This window comes from Dermacentor variabilis, chromosome 8 (assembly GCF_050947875.1).
Source record: "Dermacentor variabilis isolate Ectoservices chromosome 8, ASM5094787v1, whole genome shotgun sequence".
NCBI lineage: Eukaryota > Metazoa > Arthropoda > Arachnida > Ixodida > Ixodidae > Dermacentor > Dermacentor variabilis.
Genome location: NC_134575.1, coordinates 98,473,554 through 98,500,657, shown reverse-complemented (window position 1 = coordinate 98,500,657; position 27,104 = coordinate 98,473,554). Strand labels below are relative to the sequence as shown.

At 46.4% G+C, this 27,104-nt stretch overlaps 1 protein-coding gene and 1 long non-coding RNA gene across 4 annotated transcripts in view; one reads left to right on the top strand and one right to left on the bottom strand.

Moving 5' to 3' along the window:
* The window catches only part of LOC142590434 (uncharacterized), a 393,201-nt gene that overhangs the window by 41,273 nt on the left and 324,824 nt on the right, over positions 1-27,104 (top strand). The window contains exon 6 of one of the 3 annotated variants that reach the window (XM_075702537.1): positions 21,825-25,081. The exons of the other annotated variants lie outside the window; for them this stretch is intronic. Within the exon in view, the coding sequence (XP_075558652.1) occupies positions 21,825-23,212 (1,388 nt within the window). The 3' untranslated portion in view covers positions 23,213-25,081. Of the gene's footprint in view, positions 1-21,824; positions 25,082-27,104 lie in introns of those variants that run through there. 3 annotated transcript variants of the gene reach the window in all.
* The window catches only part of LOC142590447 (uncharacterized), a 42,012-nt gene that overhangs the window by 5,765 nt on the left and 9,143 nt on the right, over positions 1-27,104 (bottom strand). The window contains exon 2 of the long non-coding RNA XR_012830147.1: positions 4,926-5,067. This is a non-coding gene — a long non-coding RNA (uncharacterized LOC142590447). The remainder of the gene's footprint in view (positions 1-4,925; positions 5,068-27,104) is intronic.

The window sequence follows — 27,104 nt, the reverse complement described above, 5'->3', positions numbered from 1 at the left end:
CTTTATCTCCTATTCACTCGGAATGCCATTTTTTACCTTTAAATTTCATAATGCCTTTCATTATGCACTTGAATTGCACAGGTGCCTTACATAACTTAAGTAACATCAAAGACCTGTTATTTAACTTCTCTCCTGTAACCTTATGCTTAGAGGAAACAAACCTAGGCGAAAAACAAAAAATATTTTTAAAAGTTTCACTGTTGTATGGCGCGACAGTACTCAGGTGAACCGGCTTTCGGGTGGTGTAGCCATTGTTCTGCAGGGCGGTATTGCAGCTAGAGAAGTTCCCATTAACAGTCACATAGAAGCCGTTGCTATCACTGTTATAGCTCACAAAACCATCACCATTTGTTCACTGTATATTCTGCTTTACACCCATATTACTACTAAACATTTAGAAAATTTAACAGGTCAATTACTGGAGCCATTTATTTTAGTAGGGGACTTTTAATGCTCACTGTACTCTTTAGGGCAGTATCAAAACTGACCAAAGAGGGCAGCTGCTTGAAGATTTGAGTCTGTCAAATGATGTCTGCTTTTTAAGTTCAGGTGCACCGTATTTTTCACCGACTTCCCACACCTTTAGTTGTTTAGATTTACCTTTTTGCTCACAATCTCTTTTTAATGATGGGAAGCCCTCAACACGTCTTATGGTAGTGATCACTTGCCCGCAGTTATCAAACTTTTATCATCACCACCAACCTTAGTCACTAGGCCATGCCGGTGGAAATTACAGCTCGCTGAGTGGCTGGTTTTTATAGAGTACGCAAAACTGGAAGTCTTTTTGCCAGAACTAAGCATTGACAAACTTAACCAAAAGATCACTGAGATCATAATCTCAGTGGCAGAAAAGGCAATACACCAGTCATCTGGTGTTGTGCGCAAAAGACTAAATCTCTGGTGGACAAACGAGTGTACCGAAGCCAAAAAAGAACAAAATAAGGCCTGGAGAATCCTACGGAAGTACCCCACTTATAGCAGCCTTTTAAATTTCAAACAGGCCAAAGCCAAAGCACGATTTATTTGAAGAAAGGCAGAGAAATCATCATGGCAGAAATGGCAGAAATACATATCTTCAATCAATAGTAGAGTCAAATCAAAACGAATGTTGGACCAGGTGAGGAAATTTAAAGGAGAGTACACATCATAAACAGTACCACTACTTACATGTCCAGGCACACAAACAATACTACAGGACCAGGCCAACTTATTAGGCGAACACTTTTACGTCTCCAGCTCAGCAAACTACTCAAATGCATTCTAAAAATATAAAGATTCGGCGGAGAAACAGAGACTGCCCAATACAGGTTCTTCAAATGCAATTTATAATAACGCCCTCACATTGCAAGAATTGAACAGAGTTCTCTTTGCCGGTAAGAAAATGGCAACAGGTTTTGACCACATCCACTACACAATGCTGGCACACCTATCTCAAGCATCAGTAGAAACACTTCTTAAATTTTTCAGCAAAATATGGGAATTTGGAGTAATGCCTACAGATTGAAAAAAAAATGCAGTAGTAGTGCTTTTTTTGAAATGAGGTAAACCCACAATATCTCCAAGCAGCTACAGACCCATTGCACTAACAAGTTGTCTAGCTAAACCCTACAAGAGTATCATAAACATAAGACTCACATTCATCCTTGAATCAAGAACCCTAATAGACATGCACCACTGCGAATACAGAAAGGGCTGCTCGACAACTGACCACCTCGTACGACTAGAACATGAAGTACGTAACGGGTTTCTACACAAACAACACTGTCTCGCAGTTTTCTTCGATTTAGAAAAAGTTTATGATACCACGTGGCAGTATGGAATTTTAAGAGACCTGGCTGACTTGGGAGCTCATGGCAGAATGCTAAACTGTGTCTGATTTTATGACAAATAGAAGATTTCAGGTGCGTCTCGGCACAATACTTTCATGCACATTTACATAGGCAGATGGCATTCCACAGTGTTGCATTCTGAGCACGACACTCTTCATACTCAAAATGAAGTCTGCTAATAAGATCATCCCATCCTCTTTTATGCACTCAATATATGTCGTTGACTTGCAAGTGGCTTGCCGCGCCTCAAATCTACTCACTTGTGAAAGACAACTACAAGATAATGATAAATAAAGTCACACAATGGGCTAACAAAAATAGATTCCGTTTTTCAGCAGACAAAACTGTTACAGTTCTCTTCTCCCAGAAGCGAGGGTTACACTGCAATCCAGTTCTCACATCGGATGGTACAACATTGCCAGTCAAAGAAGACCACACATCTTTAAGCATAACGTTTGACACAAAGCTGAACATAGGAAGCCCACACTAACACAACTAAAATTCAAGCAAATAAAGCACTAACTATCCTCAAGGTGTTATCGCACAAGCACTGGGGTTCTGACCAAACTTGTCAACTACACATATGCCGGTCCCTTATACGTAGCATCCTCGACTACGGTATTGTGGTTTATGGTGCAGCTAGGCAGTCATACATCAAGCGACTTGATCCAGTTCACAATCTCGGCCTAAGACTGGCAAGCGGTGCCTACAGAACATCGCCTGTCCCAAGTTTGTGCCGTATTTACTCCCATAATGGCTGCACTTGCTTAATGATCGCACCCCGAACTTGTTGCAGCGATATGTCGTGTACTAAGTCTAGCTAATGATGATCGCACTTACTTTCTTGTCTTACTTACTTACTTTGTCGAATGCTACACGAACGACTCTTGAAGACTTATCAAGCGGTCTGCACGCACCCAATATTCTTAAGCAGATGCGCCATTTGATTCCTTTCATCACTTTCCGCACTTCTATGGAAGAAAAGGCTACAACCGAACATGCCTGAGCTTTATTATTTGTTGGCATCGTAATGGTTTTGGTCAACAACACCAACATAAAAGGCACCTTTCAATTCTTCTCGTCTGCACTCGTGGGCGCGCAACTAATCGCGAGCGCCAACGATAGTGGCCACGTTTGCACTGATACGTTAGAAGTCTACCCTATTCATATGCTGACACCTTTAGCACAGCTAAGATATTCACCCACCCTTAGCAGAAACCTACCTTATTAGGATAGCAGTGAAGACAAATGCTGCAGTTTCCGCAGCATGCCTGCCATGGGTTTCTGTCAGCTAAGCGCGCCCATCTCTATTTCTGTCCACTCAAAGCGGACATGGCTGTGTTATTGTCGCAAACTTGCCGGTATTAACGATATTATTCATTACTGATAAGGAAGAAACTGTTTCAATGCACGTAATGTACTTAAGAGAAGAAAAATAATTGCGTTCGGCGCGTTCGGCTTGCTCCGGCGGCCGCCATTTTTGTTTTGATGTCCCGCACTGACAGCGGCAGCCACCTGCTTGTTGACCCGTTGTTATCCCGCAGCAAATGCGGGATGAAAAAAGAAAATGTTTCTTTTCACGGGACATTTAACCTGCATAATGTTCGCACCCAGGAATTTGCGTCAAAGTTTTTGACAAAAAAGTGTGATGATTATGCGAGTAAATACGGTATGTTGACTGCAATGAGCATTCCTTACAGCACTGCAGAGCACTACTTACACTTTCCTATGTACTGAGAATTTGGTAATCACCACAACATATATGCTACAGCATCGTAACACAGTGAAAATTATGGGCACAATACAGAAACCAACCCAACACGGTTCGGCCACTTGTCTTACGACACGAAGAATACTGTCAGGCTTATGATGTCCCTCATCAGGTCCTGCAGGTTGCTGAAAGGCCACTAAGATTGCCCCCATGGTACAACTTTTCACAGCTATGTGACTGGACACTAACACATTTAAAGAAAAAGGACGTTGCACATAATGCAAGAGTTCCGAGCTATTCAAGAAAAATATTAAAGTTACACAGAATTTTACACTGATGGCTCTAAAACACGGCAATACGTAGGTGTTGTAATCATAACAAAAAATTTGGAATATAGCATTCAGATAAATAATCTTTTTTCAGTCTTTACTGCTGAAGATTATGCGATATGGATGGCAGTAAAAAAATTTACCGCCGACAAGCAGATGAATGCTATCATATATACCGATTCGCTGAGCACACTCAGAGCTCTAAACCTTAACTCCGTGTCTGAACCCCTGCTTCGCGATATCCTAAACATTATGGCCTATAATAAATACGGAAGAACCATACGATTCTCCTGGGTCCCAAGCCATGTTGGGATACCAAGGAATGAAGCAGCAGATAGATGCGCATTCAATGCTGCACAAGAAGGCATAAGACAAACAACACTTCCACACACAGACAGTATCCAAGCGATTCATAAGGCCCTGGCATCAATGTGGCAACTAGAATGGGACTTTTGCATAAATAACAAGTTACAGATAATAAAACCCTTGCTTGGCGAGCAGAAGTCATATAGTCACCAGCAACGCTTCTATGAGGTGATCCTATGCAGACTCCGAATTGGGCATACACATCTGACGCACAATTTTCTACTTCAAAACGAAAACCCGCTAACTTGCGAGAAGTGCCGTGAACCACATGCAGTAATGCACATTATTATGACATGTCCACATACTGAAACACAGAGATGGAAGCTTTTACAGAATCTCAATAACTTACACATACCTTTACACCCCGCCTCAATATTTGGAGATGATCCACTAGTGCCTTTCACTGATTTGTTGAGCTTTTTAGAAGAAACCTGTTTTTGCACAGACTATAAAGTAATGCAGCTTTCGTTGCTTGAACATTTGATTTCTTAATATTATTACGATATCATCGAGCGATGCTCAAGGGACGAGCCGCCGCGAGAATGACGACGAAGTGGGTCTGTGCCCTTGGCGCGGGTGAGTGTCGGCCTGGTGGCCTGGCTCCAGTGTAAATACCCTGTATATAGCCTCTTTCATCTGTGTTTTTCCGCATGGAACATTCTGGTGGAGGTCAGCGATCCCCGTCCTCACCACGGAACTCCGGAGGGGTCGGTACATCGAGCTTGTCACCATGCCTCCCGGTGACGAGCCCGCCTCAGCAACGGCTTCGGCTTGTCCGACTGCTCCAATCATCAAGGTTGCCCAACATTGCGACCCTGGTGTGTTCTCTGGCCTGGAGGGAGAGAACGTTGACGAATGGATCAAGCTCTATGAACACGCCAGTGCTAATAACAGCTGGGATCCAACGATCATGCTCGCCAATGTCATCTTTTATCTCCACGGCAGCCCACGCGGGTGGCACCAAACGCATGACCACGAGATAAATATTTGGGACAGTTTCAAAGAAAAGCTCAGGGAACCGTTCGGCGACCCCATTGAGCGCAAGGCTGCCGCGAGAAAGGCTCTTGCGTCTCGTGTTCAGATATCTACAGAGCCGTACATTTCGTACATCTTCGACGTCTTGGCTCTCTGCCACAAAGCTGACGATACGATGTCTGAAGCAGATAAAGTGTCGCATGTGCTAAAAGGCATCGCCGACGATGCTTTCAATTTGCTTGTTTTCGGTCACATCTCGACTAACGACGCCATCGTCAAAGAATGCCGTCGCCTTGAACAAGCTAAGAGCCGCCGTATCACACATCATGTGGCTACACAACACTGCTGCTACGTCGACATGTGAGGGTCCACTGCGTCAGACCACCCCCTGTGACGATGTAACCCGTATTGTTCGCCGCGAGTTCGAGGCCGCCTATTTGCCAGCTTTCTCCGCTTACGCCTCCCGATCCACCAGCAACCACGATTGCGCCGATTCAGGCCGTCGTCAGATAGGAATTTTGGAACATGTGTCTCAACGTCTCCACCCACGGTTCCCCTGTTCTCTAGCAGCCTTCCTCGTCCCCGGCAGACCTTTTCTGCCACATCTTGCCGCAACCCGTCGGAATGGCGTACCCCTGATGACAGGCCGATCTGCTTCCACTGCTGTCGCATCGGCCACTTCGCTCGTCACTGCCGCAACCGATGGCCACCACCTCCTCGGACATACACCGCTGCTCATTCCCGCCCCTTTGGACCTTCTGTTCCCTATACCACCCGCCATGAACTCATTGCCGCTGATGCTCCTGCACCGAACCTTCGCTACAGCCGCTCTCCCTCACCTCGACGCCATCAGTCTCGTTCGCCCCAAACCCGTCGCTTCTCTCCGTCGCCTATCGCCTCCCGGATCCAGCCGGAAAACTAGGCACTGCAGCTTCTGGAGGTGAAGCTGCGTTGTCGACCCTGCCCTCAAATCCTCTGCTCACGTTACGCAGTGATTGTGTTCACTTTTTGCCCGGGCCTACCCGTATCGTTGAATTTTTGGCGATGTAAATAAACTTCAACTTCAACCAAAACCTTCTTGACGTTGACGTTGATGGCTATCCTGTGACAGCACTCGTCGATACAGGTGCGCATCTTTCTATTATGAGTGCTGAGTTCCGACGACGACTGAAGAAGCTCCTCACCCCAGTGTAGGCACGCGTCCTTCGCGTTGCGGATGGCGGTACTGTGCCTGTCCTCGGCATGTGTACGGCACGTGTCAGCATCGCCGGCCGCCACACTACTGTTCTCTTCACCGTGATTGCTCATTGCCCCCACGACCTCATTCTCGGCCTCGATTTTCTCTCCGCGCATTCTGCTCTTATTGGCTGCTCTTCCAGTACCCTTCGCCTTGAGTTGCCGATTCTCGCAGAACCTTCTGACACACCCCAGTGCCGCCTACGCACCACCGGCTTTATTCGCCTGCCGCCAAAATCAATAGCCTATATTGAACTCATGTCTTCCCCACCAGTACCTGATGTCGAGTACCTCGTCACTCCTCTGCCCAACATTACGCTACAGTATGACGCTACCGTGCCTCACATTATACTTACTATTACTGCGAACCGCACTTTCATGCCTATCTTTAACTTTGGATTGGCAAAGCAAATTCTACCGCAAGGTATTTGCCTTGCCAACATTGATTGCCTCGGCGACCATCGCGTGGCAACTTTATCGACCGATGCTTCTTGCGAGCTTAGCAGGCCCATCGTGCCAGCGTCGGCCGCCGATCCCAAGATACAGAAAATGGTTGTGACGGACCTGTCTTCTGCGCAGGCTGAAGACCTTTACCAACTATTATCGTCCTACAGAGATATTTTCCACTTCGACGATCGCCCTTTAGGCCAGACGCTCGCGGTCAAGCATCGGATTCTTACTGGCGATGCTACGCCTATTCACCGACGACCGTATCGAGTTTCTGCGGCGGAACGCCGGGTAATTCAAAGTGAAGTCGACAAAATGCTAGACAAGAACATCATTGAGCCTTCTTCGAGTCCCTGGGTGTCACCTGTAGTGTTGGTTAAGAAGAAGGATGGCACGTGGCGCTTCTGTGTAGACTACCGGCATCTGAACAACATTACTAAGAAGAACGTCTACCCGCTCCCACGTGTAGACGACGCCCTTGACTGCCTCCACGGTTCCAGCTATTTCTCTTCTATTGATCTTCGTTCTGGATAGTGGCAGATTGCTGTTGACGATATGGACAGAGAAAAAACGTGTTCATCACACTTGATGGCCTATACCAATTTAACGTAATGCCGTTTGGATTATGCAATGCCCCTGCCACCTTTGAGCGTATGATGTACTCCTTGCTCCGTGGTTTCAAATGGTCCACATGTCTGTGCTACCTCGACGACGTCATCGTCTTCTCGCCCACGTTCGACACTCACCTTGAGCGTCTAACAGCTATACTTGATGATGAGCAAAACATGAACAAGATGAGTGCAGGAGCCAACGTTTCGACAAGTGGACTTGTCTTCTTCAAGGCGACATATGCTTTCCTCACCACAGTATATATAGGTGGGGTTCTTCTAAAGGACAGATGTATTTCGAAAGGAGAAGCTGCAACTTAACTCGTCAAAATGTCGTTTCTGCCGCCGCCAAATTACTCTTCTGGGCCATCTCGTTGACGCTTCCGGACTACACCCTAATCCCGACAAAACTCGCGGTGTCCGAGACTTTCCGGTTCCGAAGACAGCCGCAGACGTTCGAAGTTTTGTCGGGCTATGCTCGTATTTTCGTCGTTTTGTTCAAGATTTTGCGCCAATTGCTAGACCTCTCACTAATCTTTTGAAGAAAGGCGTACAATTCTCTTGGGGTACTGCAAAAACCGCCGCCTTCTCTCGTCTCGTCACTCTTCTCTCCTCACCACCCATTCTCGCCCACTTCGAGCCTGATGCCCCTACAGAATTACGTACAGATGCCAGCGGTCATGGCGTAGTTGCCGTCTTAGCCCAGCGTCAGCGTGGCCAGGATCGCGTTATTGCTTATGCGAGCCGCCTCCTCACACCATCGGAGCGCAACTATTCCATTACGGAACGAGAATGCCTTGCTGCACAAGAGTTTTTGTATACCGTGGTCTACAAGTCTGCCGCCTGCACCAAGACTCTGACAGCTTGTCGCGTTACCCTGTTGACGACCCTGACTCCTCCAATATTACCAGTGCTGCTTGTGTATTCTCTGTGTCGCAGCTGCTTCATTTCGCCGAAGAACAATGTCGTGACGCCTACATCAGAGCACTCATCGACTGTTTTGAACACTCTCTGGCCGACTCCACTCTACGCCTCTTCGTCCTCTGCAACGGTACTCTGTACCGTCGTAACCTTCATCCGGACGGCTCTGAGTTCCTACTTGTCATACCTAAACACCTGCGCTCAACCGTTCTAGAAGAGCTCCACGACGCACCAACGGCAGGACACCTCGGCGTATTTCGAACCTGTGACCGTGTACGGCGCCGTTTTTTCTGGCCGGGCCTTGCCCGTTCTGTACGACGTTACGTCGCTGCTTGTGAACTTTGCCAACGACGCAAGAAGCCTTCCCAGCCCCCCGCTGGTTACCTGCAGCGGCTCGACATCCCTGCCGAGCCCTTCCATCGTGTCGGCTTAGACCGTCTCGGCCCATTTCCAGAGTCTACATCAGGAAACAAGTGGGTTGCCGTCGCGACAGACTACGCGACCCGCTACGTAACCCGCGCTCTTCCGACTAGTTGCGCAACTTATGTTGCGGACTTCCTGCTGCATGATATCATTTTGATTCATGGTGCTCCGCGTCAATTGCTAACAGACCATGGCCGTATGTTCTTAGCCAAAATCATTGACGACATCATGCGTGCCTGCTCAACACAGCATAATTTTACCACCTCCTACCACCCTCAAACGAACGGCCTCACTGAGCGTTTGAACCGCACCCTTACAGACATGCATCCTAAATACGTCTCAGACGACCACGGTGACTGGGACCAGGCACTACCTGGCATTACATTTGCGTATAATTCTTCCCGTCTTGAAACTGCTGGCTTTTCGCCTTTTTACCTCTTGTATGGCCGTGAACCGACGCTACCACTGGACACTGTGCTTCCGTCCATCACAGGTTCAACTAGCGCTTATGCCCGTAATGTTATCGCCCATGCTGACCATGCTCGCCAACTTGCGCGCACCTCACAAGTCTCTCAAGGCAAACAAAAGCAACGCTACGACTTCCATCACCGTGATGTCCATTTTGTGCCCGGCGCCCTCGTGTTGCTTTGGTCACCATCGCGTAATGTTGGCCTTTGTGAAAAACTGCTTTCCTGCTACACAGGCCCATATCATGTCCTTCGCCAAGTAACCGATGTCACCTACGAAATCACTCTAGACACGCCCACTACGTCCTCCGCTGTGGCGACCACTGACATTGTCCACGTCGCGCGACTCAAACCCTACAACTCTCCACGCGCCTTTGATATTTAGCAGCACCGTGACGGCGGTTTTGCGCTGGGGGGTAGTATTACGATATCATCGAGCGATGCTCCAGGGACGAACCGTCGCGAGAACGACGATGAAGTGGGTCTGTGCCCTTTGCGCGGGCGAGTGTCGGCCTGGTGGTCTGGCTCCAGTGTAGATACCCTGTATGTAGCCTCTTTCATCTGTGTTTTTCCACACGTAACAATATCTTGTGGCTGGCACAGCATGGCCTTAGTCGCTCTTGCGCCATTAAACCCAAATTAACTAACCAGCTTTAAAATGACGCGTTTATGGTCAGTGCCTATGCTACTATACCCTTCCTCGTTAATGACCATTTCTCTCAACTAATCATGAATTCCTTCTATCAGCCGGCAGTAATCAATTGTCGAAAGCCGGTTTTCCGCTTCCCACGTTCTCTGCCTGGCATACTTAGGCCCTGTATTCACGATAATGAGGTTATGTTGCTTACAAAGATCTAGCATTGACTTCCCATTGTTGTTAGTATAGCCATATAGATCCTTTATGTGGGAATTCATGTCACCTAATAGAATAATTTGGGCACCATTCCCGAAATCCTTGATATCGGCATTTAGACATTCCACTAACTCTTGATTCTTCTTTCTGCAATTATTTCCAGTCCACAAGTTCGTTACGCCTGCAGCTAAGTTTTCTTTCCATTAATTGTACATGACAACCATAGATGTTCTTGACATTTCGAATTTATTATTTTCCATTTCACTCCCTGATGGATGAGCGTTCCGAATCCCTCTCCCTTTCTTTGAGATTTATTTCTGTTGCACTTCCCAAACATAATTCTCAATCACTGGCGGTTGTTTCGATTCTCTAATTGGTGTGTTTCTGTAACCGAATACACCCCTATTTGTTCTTTATTTAACTGCTCCTCAATCTCTACCCACGTCTCCTTTCTTCTGCCGGCCTGCATCTTTATGCAGCCTTTGCATGGCGAGCTCTCTTTCTTGTTTTCCTCCTTTTGCTTTTATTTTACAATTATGCTATTCCGAGGTTCCTTTAGGGGCACCTTTTTCATCACTACTTACACTGGCCTCCTGATCGTCCGTGGGCCCCTTAAAAAAGCAACCGCACGACCAGCAAGTCGCCAGCTCACTTCTCCTCCAAGCCTGTGGTTGAAGTAGACCCCGTCTCGCTGGAAACCACCACACCTTTTCACTTCCCTGTTTACAACAGCATGTCTACCAACCGGGAAAACCAGGAATTCTCAGGGATTTTGAGTAGTCTAAATAACTCACGGAATTTGTGCCTCTATCAGGGAAAATTTGCTGTAATTTTATTGAAATGGTCGAAAGTCGTGGTAATGCTGGCTCGAGTAACAGACAGGAATCGTAATGAATCGTCATTGATTGTCTGTCGTCGGCTGGAGGAGTCTCCAGTGTACAGTCAACAACCGACTTTCTGGATTCCCGATAATTTGGATGGATTCGCGGCACCACCACGTAGCCCATAGAATCAATGTATCAGAACGTCAAAAATTTCGGACGCAAGAACTCTTCGACGTCCGATTTTTCGGACGTTTTGCCTTAACCGCAGGTCCGAAATGGCGTTAATCGAAGCCACCACCGCTGCCATTTAGATTACCTCGCCGCCTCGAACCGGCGCTCTCGCATGCAGATCCGCTGGCAGCCGTAACCACCACTGCAGCAACGCTAGGCCCAGCTGCTTCGACGTTCACTATGAAGCTTCTTGCCATTGGGTGTCGTGTTTTTTATTGAAAGAATTCGCTGCTGTCAGCAATGCCATGGACTCCGCCTTTGTGGTCTTCGCGATTGGCTTAGAAGCTTGGAAAGCACAGTGCGTTGCATAATGCCTGTTCCTGAAAATCAGCTTTGCCTCCCTACGGAAATGTTACTTGGTGAAGCATGCGTAAGAGTATTGCAGTGAATCATAACAAGCGTGGGAAGCGGCTATGCCACCGGACACAGTATGTATTTTTTAATTATACGCGCGTACACCCGGTCTCCCCTGTCACAGTACGAGCACCGATATGCCTAATACATGTACCGACAGGCCTTCAGTGCGTTTTCGAATGTGCCTGTGGCGGTTTGAGCCCTTAAGGGCAGTAAATGACATGCGTTTATTTTTTCCAACGGGCCGATTTTTCGGAAGCTTTGGCGGCCCCTAGGGAGTTCGGAAAATCGGACGTGCGCTGTGCAATTGACCAAGATGATGCTTCAACTGGTCCGTGGGGTGAACGAGTGGCGGAAGGAGGACAAGAACAGAAAGGACCTATGCATTGAGGAATGAACGGGAAAGGAAGCGTGCTGCCGCCGTTTTGAAGGAGCTTGAGCTCAAAAACAATGTTGGTTGATTCCGAGATACAGGTGTCCGTCATCCAAGCCAAAATAAACTCTTTAAAGCAGTGAAACACAACACTTAGGCGTCATGCGCGGGCTGAGAGTATGTTAGGACAGTGGAGGTTGACTTACAAGCTGTTGGAAATCTAAATTGTGACAAAGTTCGGGCCTCATACCTCTGAGCTTGCTATAATTTGATAGAAATAGCTCATATTCGAGAAGATTTGCTTCTGTATGCATCTCCTTTTCTTTCGTATTTGAGAATGTCCGACTCGATTTGCAATTTTTTTCAAAGACGTTTTATTTGCTGTGCTTTTTACTAACCCCTCCCGTCTATTCTCTTTTTGCATTACATAAACACTACTCCTTAGTATTCAAATTGGATTAAGTCGTTCTTTTTTTATAGAAAATTCATATGCTTACTAGAGAGTGACAGCATCGGGTGATATGGTTTCAGCCCGTCTTGACATAAAACATAGTTCTGCATCACTCTGGGAATCTTGCAAAGGCACTCAGGGAAAACCTGGAAAACTCAGAGAATTTGGAAATGTCAACTTGGTAGACACCCTGTACAACGTCGGAACCTTTCTCTTGGCTCATAGTCCATATAGCCCCATTAGTAGCCCCTATGGCTCTTTGTACGTTACTGTCACGTGCAGGCACATCCGGCTCCGTGCACACCACGATCTGCACCTGTGGGGACAGCTCGCGCAAGTCGTTTGCCTCCTTTGCCAATGGCTGGGCTAGTCCTGTCTTTTTTGTTTGGGACGTTATTTAGCCCACCTGTGACTACGACAAGGTCGCGTCCGTGGGCTATTCCCGCAAGCTTTGCTTTTGCTTGCTCCATGGCAGTGCCTAATGTCACTCTTGGAAATATCCCTACCGCCACTGTTTTTTCAGCTTTCACCCTCTCCACAGTTGCCTCTGAGCACGTAGCCAGGTTTGAGTCGGCGGCGATAATCATCCTTTCACTCTCTCCTACTGCCGAGGCCTTTCTCTGCTTCCCTTTGTCATGCTTTTCTGGTCGTGGTGGTGGTAAACTTTATTGAAAGTGGGAAGGAGAAAGGGGGAGGTTTCTGTGTGGTTTGGACTTGACAAGGGGCATTGACCTCTGCGTTACTGCTTTTCATTTGTGGTCGCATCAAGATAGGTGAAGCTCTTTCCAGGTACTCGCACCCTACTTTGCATACCTTCCACGTGCTTTGTTGACACTCCCTCTCCTGTCATGTTGGCAGACTGCTTTGCATTGTCGCGACCATTCTCCTTCACGATGGCGGCCCTGTGCAGCTTTTCTTCGGCGGCTTGGTCTTTTTTCCACCACCCTCTGTCCATAACGCTCCAGCTCTTTTACCTGTTTCTCAAGCTCATCCTGGAAAGCCTCCATTTTGTCCAGCCTAGCATCGACATCAGAGTGTCTGGCGATTGACTTTATTTCCTCCCTATTCTCATCCGGCCCCTTGTCTACCTTGGGGGACTCCCTGTACACTGCACGCTTTACCATCTTTCTTGCCATGTGTTGCACTTCGCTTTTTCTAATACAAACACCGAAGCTTTGAGAGCATGTGCCTTCTAGCAAAGTCCTATACGCACATAATCTAGATCTTTAAAATGCTGCAAAGTAGTTATCACCAATGATTTAGAAGCAATGAATGCCGCACAGACTTAAGGTACGAAATGTGTTCACACGTGCTCAAACACGCTCTCACTGTCGTACCAAAGCAGTACTACCGATACCAATGCACACAGACTGCAACCACTAATAGCTAATGGTATTGCGACTTCCAAACTACTATATAAAAGCTACAAAGGCTAACGTCCGAAAACGGTTGCACATGTTGAAACACGTCTCGCGAATGGGTGCTGTGGCTATGCTGCAGAACTAAATATACACAAATCACACACACAAAAAAAATACACAAGAAAACGAGTCAGTTACTATTTAAAGGCTAAAAAAATCAGGAAATCAAAAACAGAAGCAAGCTCAAAGCATGTACAAAAAACTCGCCATGTTTTCGTCGATGCCACGGGGCCCTGGAAAAACACGTCCATCCGCCGCAAACATCACTGACACCAGCAGGATGGAAGTGGTAACAGTGGTATACCAACTATGTCTCATTGAGTGGGGGGAGGGTCAAACCACAAACGATCTGTGCTCTCTTTCTCGCTCTCTATCTCTCTCTATGTATAATATATATGTATTGCGAATGACTATAACAACATGTGAAATTGTGTCGAAATGCTGCACTCAGTTATATTTCCAGTCGCCGACCGATTTCTCAGACTACAATGGGATGGCAAAAATGTCCGAATAAGACAACAGTCCGAAAAGCTTGTGAATGGGGAAAATGAACTTTATATTTGCGGATCAACATTGAAATAGTCACGGATTGTGTGTTGCCTCATTTTGCACCTCCGTGCGACGACATCCGCTTGTATTTGCGCGAGGGTCGACCTCTCGTCGTACACATTTGACAGCAACATCAGCGCACTGTTAATGTCCGATGTCGTTGGTTGAGGACAGCTGAAGGACTCATCATCGGATCCGGAATTATTTTCTTGAAGCATGAGCACTTGTGTCGCGATCTCGTCGTCAGTAGGCTCCGCGCACAGTTGAAGGTTCAGCAGTGCAAAATCCACCGTGCCTATTTGCTATCGTTGCTGGCTGAACGGCCTTCCACGAATCAGCAAGCATGCAGACTGCCGTGAAGAGGTTCACGGGGTGCACTTTTTCGTTGTTGATGCACAGGATTGTGCGGTGAAGCAGACTAGCATGGTAGAGCGCTTTTAAGATTTTGTATCTCACCCTGGCCCATAGGGTGTAGCCCACTCGTGGTATTCGGGGGCAAAAATTCCAGCCGGATAGCTTGCAGATTGTCTGCAGCGCCATGGGCTGCACATTTGTCGACAAAAATCACCACTTTGCATTGATGGGATCGAAACATTCCGTCCATGCGGCGCAGGTAACCCTCGAATGATGATTGCGTAATCCATGCCTTTAAATTGCTCATGTACCATACTGGCAGGTTTCTGGGGCCCTTGAAGCACCTGCAGTTTTGCGACTTTCCAGTCACAAGAAGTGGAATTTTCTCGGTACCGGTCGCGCTCGCACCGACCGTAACCGTAATTATTTCTTTGCTGAGCCGCCCTCCAGTACTTGGATCACCTGAGAAATACAACAAACGGTCCAGCATCCTAAAGAATAAAACCGTTTCATCGCAATTAAAAATGTCGTCAGGGCTGTAATTTTGCAGAAGAAAGATCAAATCATTGCGGCAGTATTCTGCCACCACAGCCTGCCTGGTTGACGGCTCCACTGTCACCGCACATCTTCTTAAAGGATACTCCATGCCTTTTCTTAAAGCTGCGCAGCCATCCGTCAGTGAACTTAAAGTTGTCAATGTTCATCTTGATGGCGAGATCTTTGGCCTTATGTTCAAGCGTGTCACCAGAAACTGGAAGATTCTTCGTCCGCATCCCTTTAAGCCCCAATTTAAATGCGTCTTCCAGATGCAAATGATCACCCTGGCGGTCCGTTTTTTTCTTTCGAGTGAATTCTCGAAGGCAGACAGTATCTTGCTCTTCTTTCGGATGTAATCTGAAACTGCTTGCTTGGACAGCTGGAACTGCTTCGCCACGTCAGCTTGCGTCCGTCCTTTCTCCATGAGTTCAATGATCGCAGCTTTCTTTTCCAAAGTTAAGGTGGTGTAGTTGCCGCGTTTCTTCTTTGCAAAGTTCGGCGGAGAGGTGTGAGGCGTGGCCATAGTGTCGAGAACACACAGCAAAAATTCACTTCCGAAAGGCGAGAATATCCCGGGAGACGCACGCTGCACACAAGTGGCAATGGTAACCGTTCACGATCGATGGATGGATAAGGCTTAACCCTTGAAATCGGGTGGCGGCTCATGACACCTAGCTGCGACACCAATCCAATTGAAGCCACCAGCGGTTCCAAACAAGCCTCAAGCCAGCGTAATTCAACATGGTGGCATGCGGGGTGCCGGTTGATCCCCAAAAGAGGAAGGCATAGGCGACGACTGTCTACACCTTATAAGAGTGATTTACCTAGAAAATACAGTTTGCGATGAATGGGAAGGGATGAGGGGCGAGGAGAAGGTTGATATCAACATGTGACTGAGGCAGGGGTGCTCGTTATCCCCACTGCTGTTTATGATGTTCATGGCGAGGAGGGAAAAGGGCTAGAATGAAGTAATATTGGGTTTAATCTCTCATACGAGCAGGCCGGTACAGTATTAGAGCAGCAGCTTCCAGGTTTATTATATGCGGATGACATTGCGTTGCTAGCTAACATGCAAAGTGACATGCATTGTCTGGCCAATTCTGTGGACAGGAAGGCCATAAGTTAGGTCTGAAATGTAGTGTTAAAAAATGAGGTGCAATAGTATTAATTAAAAACAGCAAACAGACAGTGACAGACAGCGCCAGGAAATATCTTGCGTAAAAGAATATAAACACCTTGGTATACAGATAAATGAAGGCAATAAATGTAAGGAGACACAGGAAAAAAATAATAATGTAAAGGGGAAGAGAAATGCGGCCATAACGAAACACAGAGCACTAGGGAGATACAATAGGTGCGAGGTGCTGTGGGGTATGTGGAAAGATCTAATGGTTCCAAGACTTACATTTGGAAATGCGGTTGTTTGCTTGAAATCAGGGATACAATTAGGACTCGATTGGAACCAAATGTCAGCAGGACGCCTCGCATTGGGCACTCACGGGAAGACTATAAATGAAGCTATCCAGAGTGATATGGGCTGGAAGAGTTTTGAGGTGAGGGAAGCTCACAGACAAATTAATCGTGAATAACGACTGAGCAATATGGAAGAAAGTGAATAAATTGGGAGAGTGTTCAGGTGTTTGTACAAGAATAACATTCATTCATAGTGGAGTAAAAGAACTAGGAAGCTTTCCAGCAAGTATGCGGCCTGTGTGGTGAGGAACACAGCAACAAAGAACATCAAGCGAAAAGTCAGAAACTGAAATAATCTCATGGGTGGTTGCAATGAAAAAAGAAACTTACCATGAGTAACTTCGTAAGAGGAAAAAGCTAAATCAGAAAAGAAACAATTTATGATAACTCAAAGGGAAGCTCATTACATTTTGAAGCGAGATCAGAATGCCTTGGAACACGCACTTATAAAGCGAGATATAAGAAGGAAGAAGAAGCATGTGCTTGCTGCGGTACAGTAGGGAAACGATAGAGCGTGTTTTACAGTCGAACCCGGCTATAACGAATTCGCAAGAAAATGCCTATCAGTTCGATATAGAGCATAATTCGATATAAGCCTGCTAAATAATTGGATGTCATAAAAGCACATTCTATTTATAAAATTACTTTATTAATGAAACTAGCTTAGTCTTGCACGAAATAGTCCTATATTTTCTTCTGCTGGAGCCATTTCGCTGCCTACGACGCAAGCACTTTTCCACATTGTCTAAGGAGTTAGAGCAGCTGAGGCCGCAACTTTCTGCATTCGTGTAGAAGCACCGGACTAGTGCACGGTGCACGCCACAGGCATCGGGTCGCGAGTTTGGCCGCTTTAGCCCTAATCTCCCCCTTATTCTTCATGATCGTGATGAGAGTGCTCCTCGGAATCTTGTACGCTGAGGGGATATCCGACTTCTCACTGCGTTTGACCCGATTTATGATTTCGAGCCTCACGACGAAGGGCGAATTCTGCCGCTTAATCACAGCAACACTGTGGGAGAAGGCCCACATAGCACGCACAAAATGAACCTGAAAAGCAGCAAGACAACTCGCACTTTCGGCATCTTTCGGCGTTTTGCACAACGAGAGCACAAGAGCCTCTGGTTGGCTGTCTGAGCAAGCGCTGCGGGCGGGCCAGGATCATATTTAGCAGGGGGATGTCAATGGCTCGTCCGAGGCAGCGTGGTCACGTTAAGGAGACCGGTTGGTTGGAGCCGCGCCGCCGAGTTTTTCTGTCACCACGAGGGAAAGCCAACTTCCGGGGGCACTTTCTGCCAAGCGACATTCGATATATCGGGAGTCGCTGCTATTTTTGTTCGATGAAAGCGTAATTTTTGCTCTTGGCGGCGAGGAGTTACGGAGTCGCCATCTATCGTAAGCGCCTCGCTGGCGTAGTATGAGGGATCACGCGGCGCGCTCCTCATAGGTTTTGCTGTCAACGCTCACTGAAAACACCACGCGCGAGCTCTCCCGGACATTTCTGTAAGTACTTTCGAAACGAGAGAAGTTTTTTACTGTCTAAATAATAATCTTGGGCAAACTGAAAGCACACAATCGTTTACAGACGCTCTCTCTTTACCGAATACGTACAGTGAACGCCACTGCGCGCGGTCGCCGCGATGGAGTCTGCCGAACCGGCTTCTTGCGTGAAAGGTAGGTAAACGCTGAGAGCAAACTATGTGAAATATGTTCTTATAGTGTTTGTATAACTAAATGGAGCGTAATAGGACGAAGCCTCAATGCTGCGATCGCGCACATTCGCAGCGACCGACTGCGCGTCTGCATGCTTGTCCGCACACTTGTTTCGCTTTCTCCGCGCGCGCATTTTCGCCCCGTGCCATGAGCTTTAAGCCGCAGAATATGAGCATATGACAGTATACAAGCAACCATTGTTGCGTGGGTGCTATCAGAACCGTTCAAAAATAATTTCATTGTAGAGACTTCGACGCCTACGGGGACTGTGATGTGCCGTCGCGACGATTCAATTTTTTTTTCTTCTAAATTCTTTGACCTTTCAATATTACTTCTCGAGTTGCGTCGCACTGGAGTTCTCAGCGTGCAATTTCCCGCTGCTCTTTTTTTTGTAATCTAGTGCATTAATTCATAACACAAACATGACCATATGCCATGCTTTTTTTTAAATGCGCTTCTTACCACCGCCTTTCCACTCCACTGAAATTTCCAGTATCTATAGGATCGACAAGTTCATAGACCAAACCATCATGACATTATTAGGGCAGCGGACTCGGGCGAGCGTCTCAGTGCGCGTTTTCAGAACATCGCAGACCGGGCGCCGTAGCAGAAATCTTCCTCGCCGCTGTCCTTGTTGCATACCCGACTTGTAGCCGATGACTGTTTGCCGGTTTTATGTTTCGCGAGCCAAGATTCACGCAGCTTCTTGTCCTGCGGCTACGTTTGAACAAGGCTGACACCGACCTCCGTTACGTGCGTCCGGCCCTGCGGCACCGAGCAGTAGCCTACCATATTGCGCGCCTTCAAAGGCAGCCACTACCTATTGTAGTGATTTCAAGCGTTGTAAAGGAGGCACTCGAAGCGGGAAAATTTCGCCACTAAATGAGGACCGCTGCGTACGAGGGAATTAAAACTCGTTTTCAGCTCGCTTCAGCGCTCCCGAAGCAGCCGAAGCGGCCGCTATGCCCACGTGATCCCTCCTAGCACGTCACGCCGATGGTGGCGCCAGCGTTTCCAGTGGTGGAACTCGAGGCCAATATATACTCGTTGTAACTATACCGTGTCGAGAAATTTTTCGATATATAGAATAATTCGATGTAAAAGGATTCGATATAGTCGGGTTCGACTGTATTAGAATGTGAAGACATCTTCCCAGTGGTTGACGTAGCCACCACTGGCCTTGAAGCCCTTGGGTTCAGCGAGAGTAAGTGAAAAGTACACATGTTCGCAATAGAGATTAGTAAGAGGTGGTAGGAAAATTGGCGGAAGAAAAGTAGGGAAACGACAAAAAACGGAGATGTACAAAAGCAAAGTTCACAATAGGGGGTCAGAAAATTTGGTTGTGGGAAATCATGTTTTTTTTTCTTTTTTAACCTAGGTAGGATATTAAGCAGTATAGTAGCAAGAGCTTGGTGGTGCAACCCACCGCCTCCTCTCCTTGCTGGAGCAAGGAGAGGAGGTGCCGCCGGTGAGAGGAGCAAGGAGAGGAATGGAGCATGGAGCAATGGAGCAAGGCATATTAGAATGTGAAGATATCTGCGCAGCGGTCGATTTAGGAATCACTAGCGTCCTTGAAGCCCTTGGGTTCATCAAGAGCAGGGGGAAAATAACCATGTCCGGAATGGAGATTAGTAAAAGGCGACTTGAAGCTTGGAAAAAGTTAGGTAAACTAGAAACAACAAGGGCGTACAAAAACAAAGTTCACAATAGGGTTTCACGAAGTTTGTTTATTGGAATTCATAGGTAGGACATTGGGCATTAAAATAGCAAGAGGTTGGTGGCGCAACCCACCGCACCGTTCCGAAGTGTGTTGTACGGGAGCACTTCGGCGCCAGTTCTGTGCCAGCACGGAGGAAGAAGTTGACGTTCGTGTGTGTCTCACTGTGTCAGTTTTTCAATCTGGCTGCCTTGTGCTAGTGGCCCTTTTTCAAACGCCGTGCCCATGTTGCGGAGACGAACATGCCTGTTAAATTATATATATATATATATATATATATATATATATATATATATATATATATATATATATATATATATATATAAGCACCCTCGCTGGAACCCAGGGGTAAGTTGGGCACGATATGAAACTAGTGTGTGTGTGTCATTCCTTCGGAGCCACCGATGGTGCTTGGTGCCTCCATTCGCAAATACTACAATACCTTCACCTGCTAGTGTGTTAAAATCCACTGCGCTTTGCAAAGGGAGCATACCATTCCTTGTCAGTTCCAGCAATCATTTGCCAATATTTTGCGATGGCAGAGCACAAGGAGCAGAGCGCACTCCAAAAGAAGTTGCCGTATTTTTGCATCTCTAAGCTGCACCAAACATCGTAAAAAATTTACTGTAAGGTCAGGATCGGGGTGTGAATTACTGGAATCCGGATTTGAAGTTTCACTCCATGACAACACAGCGTGCGCTGCCCCAAAGCCACACTTCAGGGCAAGGGTTTCAAGTACTCATACTTTTGCTATCTCCTGGGGAATCCCACCCTTTTTTCACCCCTGTGTGTTGAATCTCCCTTCTCTCCTGCACGGTCGGTCATTTTCCTCCTCTGTGTGGGTCGCCATTTTGCATTTAGCAGTTAGTGAATAGTGCACATGGTGCTGGAAAAGTAGAACTTGGGCCACGATAGGCCGTGCTCACCGGCCCAACTCCCGTCTCCGGAAACAGTAAAGCAGTCATTGGCTTAAGATATGACATGGACAAGTGGTTTATCCCCAAATGGATGCTGTTTTGTAAACATCTAGGGGTTGCGTAGGCAGTTCTTACCTTGGGTTATAGACGCATATTATTCTTTTTTTCTTTCTGGGCTGTTCTGAAAGAGGACGCGTGTTGTAGGTGTTGGCAGATTATGTGACGAAAACTGCGGAGTTTCCTAGCCGGCTCTTTGCAATCTCGACTTACGATAACATTGCCAATGTTCAATGTGTGGTCAAGAAGAAACTCGCTGATGAAGTCTCGTATAAAACAAATTTGTTGTGCCAGCGAATCATAACAAATTTTGCAAGTGCGTAATGTGGTTACCGGGCGTCAAGTGATTATTGAGGATATGAGCGCAGGCTTGGTCAAAGCATTTTTGAAGTGTTCTCTAAGGGTCATAGGAGAGAGTAGTCAAGCACTCCACATTCTGTCACTTTGTAATTCTTTAGCTTTCTGAAAAATCCCTTTTATAAGTGTACTTCACAAACAGGGTCATGAAGCATTCAAATGCAGAAATATTGAGTAAATAAAAATGAGCATTAGTTCTTTCTTTTCATCATGCTTAAGGTCACCCTGAAGATCTCCCAAATCAAATGAAAAAGATAGCTTGTCAATAAAGTTAGCATCGGTGTTCGTTTTTGGCATTTCCTAAAAACTCTTGTTTACTTTTTTATTTGTGCAGCATTGGGGCCTTCAATTTCTGCGTCAACTGCCAAATTTGACTACTCAAAGCAAGGATGCCTCCACCGATGTCAGCTATGTGACTATGTGGCTGATGAACTATTTCTTCTGGAAGCACATGCCAGCATCCATACGGGCGAGAAGCCATTTTATTGCCCTTCATGCTCTCGGAGCTTCTCACACAAGTGTTATCTGAATGTCCATTTGCGGACTCACACAGGCGAGAAGCCATTTGACTGCCCTTCATGCTCTCGGAGCTTCTCACGAAAGCCCCACCTGAAAGCCCACCTGCGCACCCACACAGGCGAGAAGCCATTTGACTGCCCTTCATGCACTCGGAGCTTCTCGCGGAAGAGCGGCCTGAAAGCCCACCTGTGCACCCACACAGGCGAGAAGCCATATCAGTGCCCTTCATGCTCTCAGAGCTTCCCAATCAAGGGTTACTTGAAAGCCCACCTGCACACCCACACAGGCGAGAAGCCATTTGACTGCCCTTCATGCTCTCGGAGCTTCTCAGAAAAGCGCCATCTGAAAACCCACCTCCGCACCCACACAGGCGAGAAGCTATTTGTCTGCCCTTCATGCTCTCGGAGCTTCTCAGAAAAGCGCCATATGAAAACCCACCTCCGCACCCACACAGGCGAGAAGCCATTTGACTGCCCTTCATGCTCTCGGAGCTTCTCAGAAAAGGGCAGCCTGAAAGCCCACCTGCGCACCCACACAGGCGAGAAGCCATATCAGTGCCCTTCATGCTCTCAGAGCTTCTCACAAAATAGCACCCTGAAAACCCACATGCGCACCCACACAGGCGACAAGCCATTTGACTGCCCTTCATGCACTCAGAGCTTCTCACGAAAGCCCCAGCTGACAGCCCACCTGCGCACCCACACAGGCGAGAAGCCATTTGACTGCCCTTCATGCACTCGGAGCTTCTCACGACAGCCCCAGCTGAAAGCCCACATGCGCACCCACACAGGCGAGAAGCCATTTGACTGCCCTTCATGCTCTCGGAGTTTCTCACGACATAGCAGCCTGAAAGCCCACCTGCGCACCCACACAGGCGAGAAGCCATTTGACTGCCCTTCATGCACTCGGAGCTTCTCACAAAAGGCCCACCTGAAAGCCCACCTGCGCACCCACACAGGCGAGAAGCCATATCAGTGCCCTTCATGCTCTCAGAGCTTCTCAAGAAAGGGTCACCTGAAAGCCCACCATCGCATCCACACAGGCGAGAAGCCATATCAGTGCCCTGCATGCTCTCGGAGATTCACACACAAGGGCAACCTTAGGAAACACATGAGGCGAGAAGCCACTTCATTGCCCACTCTGCCTTCAGTGATTCTCGTTGAAGAATGCCCTGAAGATACACCGGTGCATTCATACAAGTGACCGGCCATATAGTTGCATTGCCTGCTTCAGGTCCTCATCACTTGAACGTACTTGGAGAGCACAGCACCATGATTCAATTCAATTCACTTTATTTTCAACACCACAATGTTGAGGACCGCGAACCGAAAGCCTTTTATGGCTTGACAAGGTCCGCAGCCCTTTTTAACAAGCAGTGACAGAGCATAGGGTTAGGTATTACATATTAAGCTAGAATTGCCTAAGTCCCAATAACACGAGTGTCAGACATAATGCATATATATAATATATACATACATATATGTGTAAAATGAATTCAAGTGAAACAGAATGTATACTCACGTACAATTGAAACCGAAAGAATTAACGCTAATTACTAATGCACATTATACATATATGAAAACAAATGTGTCACACAAAACATACTGCAATGCACTATTTGGCATATACACTGTTACAAAAAGAATTTGTTCCATTTTTCCATACTGTAGGGTAGTTTAACAATCTCGTTGACCTAGAGTCTGAATTAAAAATCTACATTCGTGTAGCATGTTACGTACTGTTCTACTGTATCAGGTAGCACAAGTGTCTCCGCATGCTCCTGAGAGCAAGCTTTAACTCGGGCCCAACTTTGATGCCGCCTATTCAAATACATGTAAAATGAAGAAATGCTTTTCTGAAATAACCAGTGGGCTGATTGTAACGAAATTTGTTACATTTGAGAGAAAAAGCTAAATTCTGGTGACTGCTGGAGGCATAATTTAGTTTGAAGGCCTGAATGTTATAACAGGAATTTACAAAGATTTTTCATTGTAAAAAAGGTAGAGCCAGAACTTCATGAATTTTTAACTCTGCACCTGGAATAGATATCGTAGCTCTGTAAACTGCATACGCTAGATATTCCAAAGCAGACAAATTTGATGTATCAATGTATATCTTGTCCACTTGTTACACTGTTTACAGGAACTTTGCAGATGTCCTACTCATTTATTAGTGGCTTATTTTAACGCTTTCTTTCATACCTAAATATTGTCCGCTTTAGGTGTCCTATTTGGAGCATTTTACAGAATTGCAGTATTTTTCATTGCTGAGTTACCAAAGTTGTAAATTTGATTGTGTCATTTTTTGAAAATTCGTGATTTTCAACAATAGCTATTAAAAGATTGATGGCCTAAATAAAAAATTCACTACCAACAGTCACTACATTCTATTTGTTTTATATGCAACAAACCTCATCTGGTTTCGTGCAGTAGTTGTCATGAAAAATCATCTCTCCTTTCCCATGTATGTAGATGGGAGGCCCCAAGCTGAAGCTTGCTCTTAATGCGTTTCTGAAACACTTTTGTGGGGTTACCATATTTTCTCTAGATCTTCTCTCAACGCGTTATGGAACACAGAGCAAAAGGATTTATGAGAACCCACATAAGGCCGTTGTAGCTGAGAAAAAAGTCAAAATACAGTTAAACTTTTATTAAAAGGAGTCGGCAAAAACAGCTATTTGCTTTGTTATATTGTGGCTTTTCATTATTTGAAAAGTAATTGATGTTCATTCGTGTCTTCAAAATTACTGTTTGCATGCCCCTACAAACTATGTACGTTAACTGTAATAATTGTTACACTACAGATGTCTAAATGATGTGTTCTTTAGGCTGTTTTTTTTTCAGTGTTCTCTTTGGTACATATGAACTTGTTTTCTTAGACCAATTCATGTATTTGTTGGCTCTTGGTTCTGGTCTACATGGTTCATCGTGGATTCTTTTGATCTTATTCTATTCGTGCCTTTCTTTTTTTTTACAAATAGGTACTTTTTTAGAGGAATTGATTGTTCAGTAAGCTAGCTTTCCACTGTCTGTTTCATCAGAGCATCAAATAAATGCCAGTGTTTGGTGAGTATTCGTTGTCTGTTCTTGATATTTCAATAAGTTATTGACGGCATGCAATATAGGGATGCTAGCATTTTATTATATCTGGGGCTGCAAGAGAAGTTGAATGACCGCAGTTGGAACTTCATTATTAACACAAAAGGAGCCTGTTATAAGTAACATAGATGAGTAATCTATGTTTGAGTCGAATGTCAAGTCCACCATGCTTAAGTCATTCTTACATTTTATTTCAACTAATGTACCAGCATTTCTATAAGCACAAGTGCGACATATAGTTGTGGGAATATTTGTATAAACTTTACGTATTGAATTGAACATATAAGCCTGCACTGTTTAATACATTTGTGTGCGGAAGCATTGAAATTGAGCCAATCCTGTTTCTCGAAATTTGAGAAAGATGCTTTCTGAATTGCAGTTGTACTAGTTTCTCATCAGGAATTTCCTCACCGACAAAATTGTGTACAAGACATGCTTTTAAGGTAATAAATACAAGGGTTTACTGTTTCGATTAAGGGCATGCAAATATTTGATACGTTAAAGTAGGCACTTTGTCAATACAACTATATTCTAATAGCCTTCGAAAACTTAAAACACTATGTAGAAATGAACCTCAAACTGAAGCAAAAGTATGATAAATGTCACCCCTATGGGCATAGGAGACTCGCCACCGGGTGGCCGAATTGAACGGACGTGTGCATTTTCATCTCCGACAGTCACTGTCTTCCTCCTGTTACTTTGGGCCTTGGGGCCCAAAAGTCGCATCGACCGTGGTCATGGATGACCCGGAGGCAGCTCTAAATGTTCCATTACCCGAGGACATGAAATTACAGCAGTTTGAAGACGCCCTCATGCCAGAGAATGCGCCAACCCTAACGAGCACCTCGACCGATGCCATGGTGGACACCACCGCTTCGAGAAAGACGCCGCTGCGTCCAGACGTGAATCCATTCGCTCCACTTGCTGATCCTGAGCCACCAAGAGGGAGCAAAGGCAAGTACGATGATTTACTCGTCTCATACCTACTCATTGTACCCACCGCCAAGCATGGGCAGAAACGCTCACGCGGAACACTGTCCGCGATAGCTGCAGCTGCAGCAGCTAAACCCTAGGCTGCGTTTCGTCATGGCGTCTCTCACTACAACGGCAACGCAACGCCATTGTTTAATGCGTATGACTCGGACTCGGTGTCTACTCGCGAAGATGACAGCGAACAAGGAGCATGGAAAACCGTTACATCTAAACGCCACGATCCAGCCAAGAAACAAGCGAACGCGCACCCAACGCCGTTCATATGCTCACACTGTGATCCTAAAACCTCCAGAGCCATGCAGAATCATGGATTAAAATTTCATTGTTATTGATGAGGCACTTTGGAATCACATGCACAACGCTCCCTCAACGCATTAAAGGGAAGCTGACCCGATCGTTCAGGTCAGATATTTGGACAGGAGTAATCAAATAGCGGTTGACACCGATCATCGCGACACGAGATGTCGTTCTGTCTTTAATACAGCTTCCAATAAATGGCAAGCCAACTGTATTTCAAGCATACGAGGCCATAGAAAAGGGTCAAATGTGGGGCATTATCCGCAACGCAGGAGGAATGACTGCCGAGCAGCTTACCATGAACCTGCACTGCCGGAAGTGCGACATTGTCAGCGCTCGCCCCATTGGGGAGAAAGGCACCGCTGTAGTCACTTTTAAAGGGACTAGCCTTCCATACAAAATCGGGCCCAAGTGTTTCACAATACTAGTCTATCCGTTCAAGTCGCAGGTCTACACTTGTGAGACGTGCCACAAATTAGGACACGGAAAACAGCATTGTCCGAATTTTAACAGACCGCGTTGTGCCACATGTGGCGGAAAGCTGCATGGCAGTGACGAGGTCTGTCCCAACCAGGGGCCGAAATGCAGCAATTGGGGGGGTAAACACCTTGCAACGGCTCAAGACTGCCCTCAGAGCATAAAGATCAACAAACAGCTGCACGTGAAGTCAAAATGCCCTCAGAAGCAAAGCCAGAACTCCATGGGTT